The 13,747-nt window shown below is 46.1% G+C and overlaps 1 protein-coding gene across 2 annotated transcripts; it reads right to left on the reverse strand.

Moving 5' to 3' along the window:
- Nucleotides 1-16: 16 nt before the first annotated feature.
- Nucleotides 17-13,148, reverse strand: LOC131138590 (platelet-derived growth factor receptor beta). Of its 2 annotated transcripts, XM_078787595.1 has the most exons (28): nucleotides 13,045-13,148; nucleotides 12,074-12,171; nucleotides 10,291-10,350; nucleotides 10,120-10,214; nucleotides 9,469-9,667; nucleotides 9,137-9,397; nucleotides 8,935-9,065; nucleotides 8,757-8,838; nucleotides 8,616-8,690; nucleotides 8,311-8,494; nucleotides 8,128-8,243; nucleotides 7,944-8,055; nucleotides 6,876-6,978; nucleotides 6,272-6,380; nucleotides 6,070-6,164; nucleotides 4,501-4,633; nucleotides 4,335-4,439; nucleotides 4,144-4,248; nucleotides 3,965-4,067; nucleotides 3,810-3,889; nucleotides 2,307-2,422; nucleotides 2,123-2,245; nucleotides 1,945-2,056; nucleotides 1,778-1,877; nucleotides 1,139-1,244; nucleotides 894-996; nucleotides 708-822; nucleotides 17-650 (listed from the first exon to the last, which is right to left on the reverse strand). In XM_078787595.1, exons 2-28 carry the CDS (start codon nucleotides 12,078-12,080, stop codon nucleotides 587-589), a joined length of 2,994 nt encoding a protein of 997 aa, XP_078643721.1. In that variant the 5' UTR covers nucleotides 12,081-12,171; nucleotides 13,045-13,148; the 3' UTR covers nucleotides 17-586. The 2 variants fall into 2 exon arrangements, with proteins under 2 accessions (XP_078643721.1, XP_078643720.1); XM_078787594.1 differs by lacking the exons at nucleotides 10,120-10,214; nucleotides 10,291-10,350; nucleotides 12,074-12,171; nucleotides 13,045-13,148 and having other exon boundaries at nucleotides 1,945-2,059; nucleotides 9,469-9,810.
- Between the last annotated feature and the right edge of the window lie 599 nt (nucleotides 13,149-13,747).

The following is a 13,747-nucleotide window of genomic DNA, read 5'->3' on the forward strand; positions in this document are numbered from 1 at the left end:
TATATTCCATATCTCTTTATTAATGCGGTCAAAACAGCTGGACAGCTTGAGTGAACAATGGTAATTGACGAGAAAAGGGAGCTGGAATACAGACCTGGTCAAAACCATAAGACCAGTGTAAAAATAGCTACAATGCTAAATTTTGCACGCATGCACGGGGAGAACATGCAAACTCCACACAGAGATGGCCAACAAAGATTCCAACTCAGGTCTTCCCATCTCCTGACTGTGTGGCCTACATGCTAACCACTCGACCACCATGCGGTTCTTGAAAAGAACAATTGAAGTGAAATAGGCTGATAAGTTCCAAATGTTTTTAGTCTGACTCCCCCTTCTTTCTTTTGCATCTTGTAAAACCTAAAACCTGATTAAGATCCTCATGTGAAAAATGCATATTCCAGTAGGGCTAGTAAGTTGAGCTACAGAGATGATGACGGTTGTGTTTAGTGGGCGGGGCCATGTGGGAGGTGTGCTGATTGACTTTACAGGTTGTGTGGGTGGAAATGTTTTACTAGTAAGAAGAAAAAGAGTTTTTCCAAAAGCATTGTTATGAATATCAAATGATGTGATTATGTTGAGCATCTGTTCACAGGCAGCTTTCCTCCTGATCCTCACCTACGCCTGCTGATGTCACTTCCTGTTCTTCAGCTCTGAAAGGGAAACAGTCACCCACCTCTTCATCTTTATTATCATCATCATCATCATACCTTTCTGCATCCCGTACAGCATCGCCATGAAGCTCCATGCTGACAGGAGTGATGAAAACGCCCTGAGAAGGACCGGCCTCCTCCAGGTCAACTGTCATTTTGGGGCTGGGACTTCCTGTTTGCAATCAGAGAAACTGACTAGTTCAAGTTCCGAATCACATGATCGTGGGATTTTCAGACTGTTACTGCTCATGTCCATGGATCCCTCGGCGAGTGTGGGCACCAGTACGGATGGAACCACAGCCGGACGTTTGCGTGTCAGGAAGGCATCCATCAGCCTAGTGTACATCTGTGAGGGCGATAGGAAGGAAGGAAGGAAGGAAGGAAGGAAGGAAGGAAGGAATGAAGGAAGGAAGGAAGGAAGGAAGGAGAGAAGGAGACTTAAAGTGAGACTGGATGCTTTCAATAATTGGCCGGAATGAGGTCACCACCTTCCTGTAGTCCTCAGACAACATAAGGTCCAAAGAGGCCACCAAGGACGAGAACAGCGGTCTGGACCCAGGACACTCGCTCCAACATGCCTTCATCATGCCGTAACTGAACACACCCCATTTCACGTGTTACATGATTTAAAAAAAGAAGAAAAAATAATATATATATATATATATGCATAAGTTAGCATACATGCATACACAGGTTATGCTATGAGGTATGATGTCATGTTATGAAGTATGATGTCATGCTGAGGTATGATGTCATGCTATAAGGTATGATGTCATGCTGAGGCATGATGTCATGTTATGAGGTATGATGTCATGGTATGAGGTATGCTGTCATGCTATGAGGTATGATGTCATGCTGAGGTATGATGTCATGCTATGAGGTATGATGTCATGGTATGAGGTATGATGTCATGCTGAGGTATGATGTCATGTTATGAGGTATGCTGTCATGCTGAGGTATGATGTCATGCTGAGGTATGATGTCATGCTGAGGTATGATGTCATGCTATAAGGTATGATGTCATGCTATGAGGTATGATGTCATGGTATGAGGTATGATGTCATGGTATGAGGTATGATGTCATGTTATGAAGTATGATGTCATACTGAGGTATGATGTTGTCCTACATGTTGGAGTTGGCTTGTTGTGGTCGTGTCAGGCGGTGTCCCGTCTTCAGCGCTGAGTAGAATTCCTGGGTCGTGGTAAGGTCTGCGTATGGACTCTCACCTGGGACAAAAGACACACAAGACTGGTCCAGTTCTTCCCACGGGTCCGGCCGGTGCAGGAGTCTCACCCAAAGAGAAGATCTCCCACAGCAGAATTCCGTAGGACCACACATCACTTTGGGAGGAGTAAGTATTTTGGAAGATGCTCTCTGGGGACATCCACTTGAGTGGCAGCAAGGTCTGCTGGGAAAAGACTGACATGTTGACTTTGTCACTTGATGAACTGTCACCGTGTCATCAACTGACATGTCCTCGGGTTACGTAGTTTTCGTCCTTCAGTAGGTCCCGAGCCAGACCAAAGTCGCCAACCTTGGCCAGCCCCTCCTCACCCACCAGAACGTTCCTAGCTGCCAGGTCTCTGTGGACACACTGTTGGAACACATCTAGACTTTTCTCAGCAGCCCCCCAGCGGTCACCTGTGTGAGCGTACGTTACGGGAGGACAGGAAGTCCATGGCGCGGGCCACCTGGTAGGAGAAGCTGAGGAGGTCCTTTGGTTGAAGGACAGCAGAGTCACTGAGGAAGAGCGGCGACGCCTCCTGCTGGCCTGCAGGGAAATGACACTAATTACAAGTAGGTGTACCTTATGTATGACATCCCTTCCCATATTTAGGCTGAACCCCCATTCCACCGCTTGGCCCTTGGCCTTACCCCTTAGTTCACGACAATTAAGTGGCATCCCAATTCCCCTTAAACCGAGGGGTAAGGGGTAAGTGCTAAAGGCTATACACCCCTTGATACCTAGTATGGTAGGGGGCCAACCTTGGAACCGAGGGGAAGGAGGAGCTACAACATTTGCTGAGAAGATGGAAGTATGGAGACAGAAAGAAAGATAAAAATGTACGTAATTATGCATAATTATTGACTTTCACAGGAACGTCATTCATGTTTTATGATATATTCAATAAGCTGCTACTCCACCTAAATACTGTCCGTGTATTGAATTGTCGCTAGTTCCACCTAGCTGGCTCACACTGATATAACTTCACTGCAAAGTAGCGCATTTCCTAAATGATGAGACCATGACGGGATGGAGACAGCCACTATGTTAGCGTGTTAGACACATGGATGCATTCGCAGTCACACCCCACCTCATCCAACACCTTTGCCGCTATATCACCCCCATCCCCCACCCCGGTGCGGGCATGACAGGGACCACGGCTTGGGCCGTAATTGGCTGCAGTAGCTGCGGCTGGCCGCGCTGGGAGACCTTTGACCTTTCCCCTTTGTGGCGCTAATCTTGTGTTTATGTTAATGTGTTAGCAAAGCGTTTTATTGATGCTAATGTATGCCGAGGGTTTTTTAACAGTCCCACAAAGTGCTCCCATTTTTTAGCAGCTTAGTTTGGAATTGTATTTTTTTCTGTCAATCCTCCAGTGTTGTTCCCCTTCCTAACCCCCCCCCCCTTCATCGCCCAATCATCCTGTCCTGTCACCTCTTGTCCTACTGCATAGTAAGTTGTATATGTATGGATGGATGATTGCACAATTTGGCTTGTTCTTCTGTATAAGTGACAAGAATAAAGGGCCATCTCTTCATCAATGAAGTATACTCAAATGAAATGGATGTGGAATAGAAGATACGTAGGATGATGCTTACCTACGGTATTTATCAGTGCTCATGGGCAACGTTATCCTCATGTCACCATGCTAAATACACTTTCACCCGCCATGACCACAACATGAATGAACCAATGAGTGAACCACCTTCAGCAACATAATAAGGGTTATGTTTTGACGTGTGCAGTAGGGGGTGCAAGGCTTCAGGTCAAATGTCTGAAGGGGGTTTGGGTGAGGGTTAGGGTTACGTCAAAATCATCTCAATGAAGTGACAGCAGATGTGATTTCTTCTTGGCCAGTAAATTGCAGGACAGGTTGGATAAACGCCACATACACGTCTGACGAAGGCCATCAATCATCACAATCATCTTTCACCTGCCAGACGGTGCACGTTGTCATGCACATCGATAAGCTCCTCCTGCTGGTTCATGTCCATGTAACCTCCATCAGCCTCTCTGCAACATCACATAGTGCGTTCATGCTTGTGCGTGTGCACCTGAATGTGTGTGTGTGTGTGTGTGTGTGTTAACCTCTCAGCGTGTGTGTCGTTATGTACAAAGGCGTGTCTGTGGCGTTGCAGGTAAGTCAGCAGGTCTCCATGGCAACAGAACTCAGTGATCACATAGAGAGGACCTTCAAACGAAAAACCAACAAACATGAAACTGGTGCGGACCAGCAGGGGGCGTAGACGCTTTCATTGGCGTCTCACCTGCTGTGGTGCAAGCGCCCAGCAGGTTGACGATATTCAGATGAGGACCCAGATGACACAAAACCTTCAACTCCGACAACAAAGACTGATGTGCACCTCTGTTGGCTGAACACACACACACACACACAAATGTAAGACTCCACTGTGGGGTGAGTGAAGACACGCAGGCAAGTAGAGTACACAGTACACACCTTTCACCATCTTCACAGACACCTTGGTCAGCGTCTGGGATGTGAGCAGACCAGGAACGGTGGCTTCCATGACGCAACCAAAAGCACCTGAACCCAGCACCTGACCTGAAGACAGCGTCATCAGGACCAGCGTCTATGAGCCGCATCATGTATCTCGTGGAAGTACCTAATACTACGTTTTCTCTTGGTATTTCCCACGAGGCACTGTAGGGCAGGAGGGCGGGGTCCAGGTAGGTGTGGTCTTGTCCATCAGGACTCACAGAACCAATCAGCCTCCAACCAACTTGATATCCAGGCTTCTGAAAGCAAAAACTTAGCAAAATATCTCAAGTACAAATACTTCTCTAGTGCTTCTTTTCTAGTACCGCTGTTATTACCAGCAGCAGTACTGCTTATACTAGTACAGGGGGCAGCAACCCACGGCTCCAGAGCCGCACGTGGCTCTTCAGCCTCTTCGTTGTGGCTCCCTTTGCAACGCTGGAATATTTTTTAACACCCGAGTGGGGAAAACGCAAGTCTTTGTAACGAGTTGTAAAAAATCCAACTTTGTATAAGACCGTGAATGCATCCTGGCTGAGTTCTGGGTGGGCGAGGTTAGGTGATTGGACGAGCCTGAGGATGAGCAGCCAAGATGCGATTCAGTTCTCTGTTTGACATTTCGATAAAATAAATTGGAGATCATTTTAAAAAGTGCAGCATGGGAACTTGTTTGCGCCGCAGTAAACAAATCAGATAAGTTTACAGTAATTTTACGTAAGTTTATCTTCAATACTAGCAAGAGTACTCCATCCACCATTTCTATTTCTATTTCTATTTATATTTCTATTTGCATTTCTATTTCTTCTATTCTCTTCTTAGACTTTAGAAGACCTTCTTTTAAAGCTATGTTTTACAGCTCCAGGCTATTTTTCTTTAGTGGGCAAGGTGGTAAAATGGCTGTTTTCACAGAAAAGGTTGCCGACCCCTGTACTAGTACATGATATTACTCTGACTACCTACTAGTACTACTGTTACTGCCACCAGCAGTACTGCTGATACTAGTACAACAAATTACTATGACTGCCTACTCGTACCACTGTTACTGCCACCAGCAGTACTGCTGATACAAGTACAACATATTACTATGACTGCCTACTAGTACCACTGTTACTACCACCAGCAGTACTGCTGATACTAGTACATGATATTACTATGACTACTTACTAGTACCTCTGTTACTGCCACCAGCAGTACTGCTGATACTAGTACAACATATTACTGTGACTATGACTACCTACTAGTACCACTGTTACTACAAGCAACAGTACTGTTGATACTAGTACAACATATTACTATGACTACCTACTAGTACCACTGTTACTACAAGCGTAGTACTGCTGATACTAGTACAACATATTACTATGACTACCTACTAGTACCACTGTGATTACAAGCAGCAGTACTGCTGATACTAGAACAATATATTACTATGACTACCTACTACTTGCTTAACTGACTCTGTACTCTTGCTGCTGTGCAATACAAATTTCCCCACTGAGGGACGAATAAAGGCATATCTTAATCTTAATCTTACTAGTACCACTGTGATTACAAGCAGCAGTACTGCTGATACTGGTATTACTATTACAGTGAGCTACAAAGTAACTTTAGTGTTTGTTACAATCAGCAAATGTACACTTTGAATACCATTCCATTTGTACACTCCGTGTGCGGTAGAAGTACAAACAATACACACTTTTCTCCACAGGATGATGAGTATGATGAGGAAGATGATGGCGATGACAACCAGAATGAGAACCGGCGCCAACATGGCCACCTGAGACAAAAGAGCTGGACAGGAAGCGGTTGCTGAGTACTTAGAGCAAGAGTACTATGACCAGTGTACTTGCTAAGCGAGGCATGCCCTGTCAAACTCATCAACCAGCACCATAACGTACAAGCCGATACGAGGCGAAGGTCTCTGGCTCGTCTCCCGGCAGAGTTGGAGGCCTCACAGCGGACGGCGAAGAAGGAAGCTGGAGTCTGCAGAGTGAGCACGCTGCGCACCTGCATGGGAGAAACACAGGCGATGATGTATAATGTATGAATATGTTGTTTATTCTAAATTGATTTTTTAGCCGTGACTTAAATAGACAAGTCAGTCAGCTGTATTATTAGTAGTATTTATTATTCTTATGATGTCTTATCAGAACTGGGCTTTATTTGGTCTCAAACATGTTGATAATAATATCTGTTAGCATTCATTTGTGGGAGAATAAACCACCCACAATGCACTTGTTTTGTGTTTTCATGGTACCTTCCTTCAACTCTGTGTTAAAATCTCCACAGTAAGAAAAGCAGGAAAAAGGGGGAAGATAGTCAAAAAAGGACAAGGAATAGAAGACTGCTTGTGGAGAAGAATGAAGGGTTTTGAACAATCAATACAAGAAGAAATGTATGAAGATGATTGCCAACTAATAAGAAGGAGTGAAAGAAAGGTTGGAATTGGTGCTGACTGGAAAATAGAGTAAGTATAATAAAGAAGGGTGAGGTGACGGTTACCTGGGTTAGACCCTCGTCCGCCATGACAGTGATGCTCTCTTGCAGCACCACACCCTCGGAGGCAGCGGACTGGCTCCTCCAGCTTCCTGTCCCGTTAGCGCACCTGCACACAAACAATTCTGTCACCTATTTTTCGATTTTCTGTCCTCTTTGCAGTCCCCGTTCTTCACCCACTCGCTTCGTTGCTTCAGGCACACCCGATGCTGTGATGCTGTTGCCTTTTCCCACCATAATCAGTGGCTGTGTTGTTTTACCCACTGGTAGTCCCGCAGAGCACATTAGACGTCACCCATGCTGTATAAAAGCTAATGCTAAAATGCTAAAGCTACTTAGCATTGAGAAACATCTTGAAGTAACCTCTTTTCTTGAGAACTCGGAACTGTCCAGTCGTTACTTTGGATGGGATTGGGGATCCAACACGTATGGATGGATGTTAAAAGATACACCACCTTTATTATCCACTCCTATGAAGTTGGGAGCACTTGGGAGCGTAAAGCAACCACAGCCGAGGGGGTGTGCCTGGAGGTGGTCCATCTGAATTAGCTGCAGATTCTGGAAGCTCTAGAAAGCTTTGTGTGCTGGTTATGTTGTGTAGCTGCTCTCCACAACTCAACACAAAGAGCCCAAAAATGAGCATCCCCTTTAAGGAATAAGAATCATAATTATCATCATAATCATCATAATCCTCATTTTCTTTACAGAGACTTGATACTCCATTTTAGTTTTCTGACTTTGTATCGGTTTTGTTTGTCATTGTGATTTTCATTTAGGTGCTGAAAGAGTCCATTTTATTTTGTGTTTTTTTGCTTGAATTTATTATGTTCTTAGTTGACTTCATTTGATTTCAATGAATGACATTCCAAAGACAATGGTAGGAATTCAACCTCATTGCTTTCAATAGGGCATTATTATGACACATATTATCTTACATTCATGAAATAATGCCCTCCAAAAAATCATCTGTAGGACAACTATTGTCCCACAACATGTACCGTGACAGGCCCACTGATGTGCCACCAACCTTGTTTTGTTAGTGTGTGCGTGGGCGTATGTGTGCGTATCCTTTACCCATCCGCACTGTGACATGTGAACCAGGTGACAGAAGGGGGCGGGGCGCCTTCACTGACACATAGCATGGCCTGGCTGCTCGACTCCGTCAGCAAGGTTATTTTGGGGGGTGCTGCACACACACACACACAATGAAGCGTGAGCAGAGAAATGAAATAAAGTTGGATCATCATTATTGTCTGACCTTTGACCTCCAGGTGGAAGACAACCTCATCTTGGGCATCCTGGTTTGAAGCGGTCACGGTGTAACATCCTGTCTGATTCAGACGGACTGGCCGCACGGTCAGCGTGCTCACGTAGCTGCCGTCATCCGTATGGTGATTGGTTGAAATATTGATTGATTGGCACGCCGTCCTCGCCTTCTTACCTGCTGCCTGCCACGTGTGTGATGGATACTGAGCTTGTTTCCGTGACGACACCCTGCTCGTCTTTGGTCCATACTATAGTGGGGGGAGGGTGGGCTTCCACCAGCACACGGAGCTCTACCGTGTGGTGGATGACACATGACATGTTGGTGTCATGTGACGGGCGCACCAAAACGTAGCCTCCGTCTGCAGACAGTCCACCTGTAAGCGTGTGTGCACGTGTGTGTGCACGTGTGTGTGCACGTGTGTGTGCACGTGTGTGTGCACGTGTGTGTGCACGTGTGTGTGCACGTGTGTGCGCTCTCACCCAGTACAGTTACAGTCATGTTCTTTTCCACAGTTCGCCCTTGAAGTGTTTCCTGCACCGAGCATGCGTACACACCTGCAACAAACACCTCATCCTTGCTTACCGGGGCAGCTGCTCAACTCACGCATCATCAACACCTACCAGAGTCTGACTGCCTTGCTGCCGGGATGCTAACAAAGGAACGAATTTCATTGGGCAGAAATTCCGTGAGTGGCTCGATTTCCTGTAAAAACACCAACAAATCACTTAATCAAGTCCTACGTGGGCGGAGACTGAGCCACCTGTCAATCAAGTCATATGTGGGAGGAGACTAGGTTACCTTTTTGCGTGGGAAGTCCCAAGAGAAATATACCATCTCGGTGTCTTGGACCGTGCAGTTGACAGTAAGAGGTTCTCCTCGCTTCAACACTGTGCTGGAAGCTATCAAGTCCACCTGCATCTCCTTGGCGACTGACGGGTGAGCCACACAGGTGAGCCACAGACAGGTCAGACGAACAGGTGAGTGGAGGCTCCAAACTCACCTACAATGCTGAAAACGTAGTACACCTGTGACTGGGTCTGCTCGGAACCGTTGGACGCCACACACACGTACGACGAGTCATTCAGGTGACCCGTGAAGCCGTGAGCAGGCTCGTACTTCATTCCAGGAAGTGGAATTGTGTCTCCACGCTCGTACAGGCTGACGTTCAGAAGCGGGTCGGATACGACGCACGGGATTGTGTCTTCCTCCTTCTCCTTCATCACCACACCTGGACCAAGCGGAACAAACCATTCGTCTGGACCTGAGGGGGACAAAAGAAATCATCAGGCCCATGATGACAACTCTTCCATTACAACAAAGGTTACAGGTCACCTCGTCCTGGGATGAAGATGTCCATCTGTCTGATCTGATTGGACGAGGACTCCTCACACGCATATCTCCCAGAATTCCTCCAGGTGGCATTGGAGAGCTGCAGGACGCTTCTGGATTTCTGGTAGTCCACCACAATCCCGTCATCATGGAAATCCTGTCTAGGCAAACGCCATGACACCTGACCCCAACCAGAACATACCTGACAGACAGACAGGTACCATGACCATACACCTGACAGACAGACAGGTACCATCACCATACACCTGACAGACAGACAGGTACCATCACCATACACCTGACAGACAGACAGGTACCATCACTATACACCTGACAGACAGACAGGTGCCACGGTAGAGACAGAAGGGTGCCATGGGAGAGAGAGACATGTGCCACGGTAGAGAGAGAGACGGGTGCCATGGGAGAGAGAGAGACGGGTGCCACGGTAGAGACAGAAGGGTGCCATGGGAGAGAGAGACATGTGCCACGGTAGAGAGAGAGACGGGTGCCATGGGAGAGAGAGAGACGGGTGCCACGGTAGAGAGAGAAGGGTGCCACAGTAGAGAGAGAAGGGTGCCATGGGAGAGAGAGACATGTGCCACGGTAGAGAGAGAGACGGGTGCCATGGGAGAGAGAGAGACGGGTGCTACTGACCACAGTGAAGTTTGAGTGAGGGCTGAGTAGAACCTGGCTGGCGAGTGGAAGCATCTCCAGTGTGACACCCCCCTCAGGATGAAGCAGGAGCATTCCTACCCACACACACACACAGTCAGGCTATCCAGCCAATCAGGATGCAGTTGATCATTTTCAGGTGTTGCTACTCACCAAACAGGAAGTGCAGCAGTGTCAAACTTCCTGTTTGTCGTGTGACGGACACCAGCATAGCTAGTGAGTGTGACAGGGAAGGTTTTGTTGTTTGTTGTTTGTTGTTGTGTATGCTCATGCTCATGGGATTGTGAGCATGTTAGCATGCTAGCTAGTCTGAGGGCTTTTGGGGAGGCAGGACGTCGGTGTGAAGAAATGCGATGAGTGAAGGCAGCGGAAGGCCATGGAACGTAGGCGAGGATGTTGTCCCTGTGCTTTTGTGGGTTCTTTCCTCCCAGGCCAAGTATGCGTGTCATAGATCCTCTACGTCAGCCTCTCACTGGGGGTCGAGCACAAAGAGTGAAAGGATGATGAATGAGGTTGGGGGGCCAGACTGTTTTTGATACACGTACCCTATTTTATGTTTGCAACATTTGAACTGTAAAAGTGTCATAACATCGGCTATATGTGCTTGGGTCCCTTTTTCAGAAGCAATTTCAACAGATGAAACTGAATGTGACAGGTTTATGATTGAATAAGACATGTGGAATGTACATGAATAAAGGATGGAATATACAATATGAACTTCTTCTTCCTCTTTGGGCTTTTCCCTCCATGGGTCCCACAGCAAACCAGTCTCCTAGTTTTGAGGCACGTATTGCAGGGTGCAGAACTATCACTCTCTCAAAGACTGGAAGTCCCGCACATGGCGGGCATGCTCTGTTCTGGATGCTGCAGCGGGGGCGGAACTGATCGGTGGAGGGGATCGGAGTTTTAAAGCAAATATCAGCCGATGTCGACACTGTCCTTTTTAACTGATAACGGCCGATACCGATCTGGGGCCGATCCATCGGCGCTCCCCTAATCTCTGGTCCTTTCGTCACAGACGCCACACTTCCTCTTTATCACTAGGCGGACAGCGAGATGCATTCATAGACACAACAAAGTGGTTATTATGCGTGCAAGAGAAATGCAAAGAAAAACAAGATGTGGATATTCCGTTCATGGTGAGGAGAAGGAACGTTTGTGTGTGGAAGTATTTACTCGGCAGACCGCTCAGTCGTGGCACAAAATCCTTCTAAACACTGACCCATCCCCTCCTCACGAAACAGGCAGAGTTGCTGATAAACGCAGCGAAGTTGGCTGGATCTCCTCTTCCAGAGCGAATGGAAGAAAGCGGGGTTAGCGTGTGTGGTTGTGCGACTGGCTGGATGAGGATGTTTTGACCAAGTTGATTTCAGGGCTTTAATGTAAGGAAGGTTTTACAGGGCCTGATGATGACGTGGAAGTGAAAAAACACAAGAAGCACATTTATTTCTGAGCGCAGGTCATCTTATCCGTAAATATACACACACACGGGACACACTTCTGTGACCAAGATTGCTTGCCCCGTGTCTGCGTAAAGAAAACAAGAGTGTGCTAAAAATATCTTCCATATGTAGGAGAATTGGCATGGGTGACTACATCTTCCTTCATGACAAGCACAGGCATTATAGCTGGTTGGAGATGTAGGTTGGAGATGTAGGTTGGAGATGTAGTAGCGATGCGTGCAGAGGTCTATTTCATGATATTATATCAAGCTCTGTAGCTTTTTATACAAGACTCTGCTGAATTGACATTTTATGTAACATCATATTGTGGTACATTCTAAAAATATCCTGATTTATACTAAGGTCCATATCGCCCAACCCTACTGGAAACCCCTTTGGACTACATCACATGTTTACATCACATGTCATATACATGACATACAGTATTTACATGGCATTTACATGATAAAAAACTTAAGTGCGGCAGTACTCACGTGTCATAAGATGTCAGGACTCCAACGGAAAGTTTGGTCGAACCTGTCCCCCTTTGCCTCTTCTTGGTCTTCACTGTGGGATTCCAGGATTCCAGTCTCTGGACGAATGGAAACAAACGGACTCAGTGAGAGAGAGAGAGAGAGAGAGAGAGAGAGAGAGAGAGAGAGAGAGAGAGAGAGAGAGAGAGAGAGAGAGAGAGAGAGAGAGAGAGAGAGAGAGAGAACGTCTGTTTTCAATTTGCTTCTCTGCCAGTCCTGACAGGAAGTCAACTGACTCCAACACACACACACACACACACACACACCGACAGTCATCACTAGTGTAAAAGTCTCTTTGAAGAAGTTTAGATTTTTGGGTCTTCATCCCAATCTGTACTCAAAAACTCAAAGTACTAACAGTACTACTCTCCGCCGAAATGTACTCCACTCGTGGCTGTATGTTAATTCAGCGCTCTAACATAGAAATGTTGTCCTAGTCCGCCACCCAGCGGTGGAGAAAGGAAGCGCAGCCTAGGTAACACTCAATGGAGAAATGAAGTACTGTAATGTACTCCATTACTCTTTCACTCAGTTACAGCAATACTCAACTAGAGAAGAACTCAGAGAACGCAGACCTCCGCCGGGCACCATAGTTCATCATAGTTCCTGCGCCGTGCCATTGGCTGGCCCCTGGTCCAAGGTGTGGCCCCTGGTCCAAGGTGTACCCCCCCCCCCCAGCCGGCTGATCTAGCTGGATCGCCCCCAAAACTTAACCACGTACTCCATATCCCATTTTCCACTGTGTTTTCCACATTTGTACATCTCTCTGCTGATGTTGGCATTGAACTGCCAGCTAAATTGGAGTTCCAGCTGCTATTGACGGGATGTCTCTGTGGTGACGTGGCTGAAGTCCGGTGTTTTGCTAGCGTTAGCCATTTAGCATGAAACTACCACAATGATGCACATTAGCACTCAAAGTCATCAAATCTTACCTTTCTTACCTATGTGCATTCCCACATAGTACCGGCATTCGGGAGCAAGTATGAGGTGAAAGAAAAAGGGGGGAAATACATCCAAATACATCCAAATACGTCCATACGGCCCTCTACATCGGAGAACGGTGCATCGGTGCGTTCACTGGCCGTCGAAGAAGTAGGACAAATCGCATTAAACATTCAAAAACTGTGGAAATAGTTAAAGTATTGTAATAAAATAATATTTTCTGTAATATAATGATGAATTTCTATGTATTTTAATGTGTTTTAAAAGAGAAATGAAATGACATTAGGTTTGCAATTACGATGAAATGTTTTATGACTATTGCCCTGTTTTAGGTATTTTCATTTGTACATTTCATAAAGTCTTTAATAATAGTCCTTTCTGAATGTTCCTAAATAGTCTTTTTACTCTCAAACAGTATTAGTATTTTATATTAGTATAGTATATTAGTACTTTAGTATTTAAAACCAGTATCATAAATAAACAAATCTTATTTGAGCTGACACAAATAAACAAAAACATGTTAGTGTGAGAGGTCTCACTTGCTCACATTTTGTATTTGCTAAACGTTTGTGGGCGAGTTTAAGAGCTAATGTGCTAATAATAAAGAAAAATAGTAACACAAAAATATGCTTGCTCGCGCGGGACCTCCGGCCGGGCCAGGCCGGCCCGCCCCCAAATTGATATCCTTTACAT

This window comes from Doryrhamphus excisus, linkage group LG21 (assembly GCF_037039965.1).
Source record: "Doryrhamphus excisus strain RoL-2023G ecotype Guam linkage group LG21, RoL_Dexc_Guam_v1.1, whole genome shotgun sequence".
In the NCBI taxonomy this organism is placed as follows: domain Eukaryota; kingdom Metazoa; phylum Chordata; class Actinopteri; order Syngnathiformes; family Syngnathidae; genus Doryrhamphus; species Doryrhamphus excisus.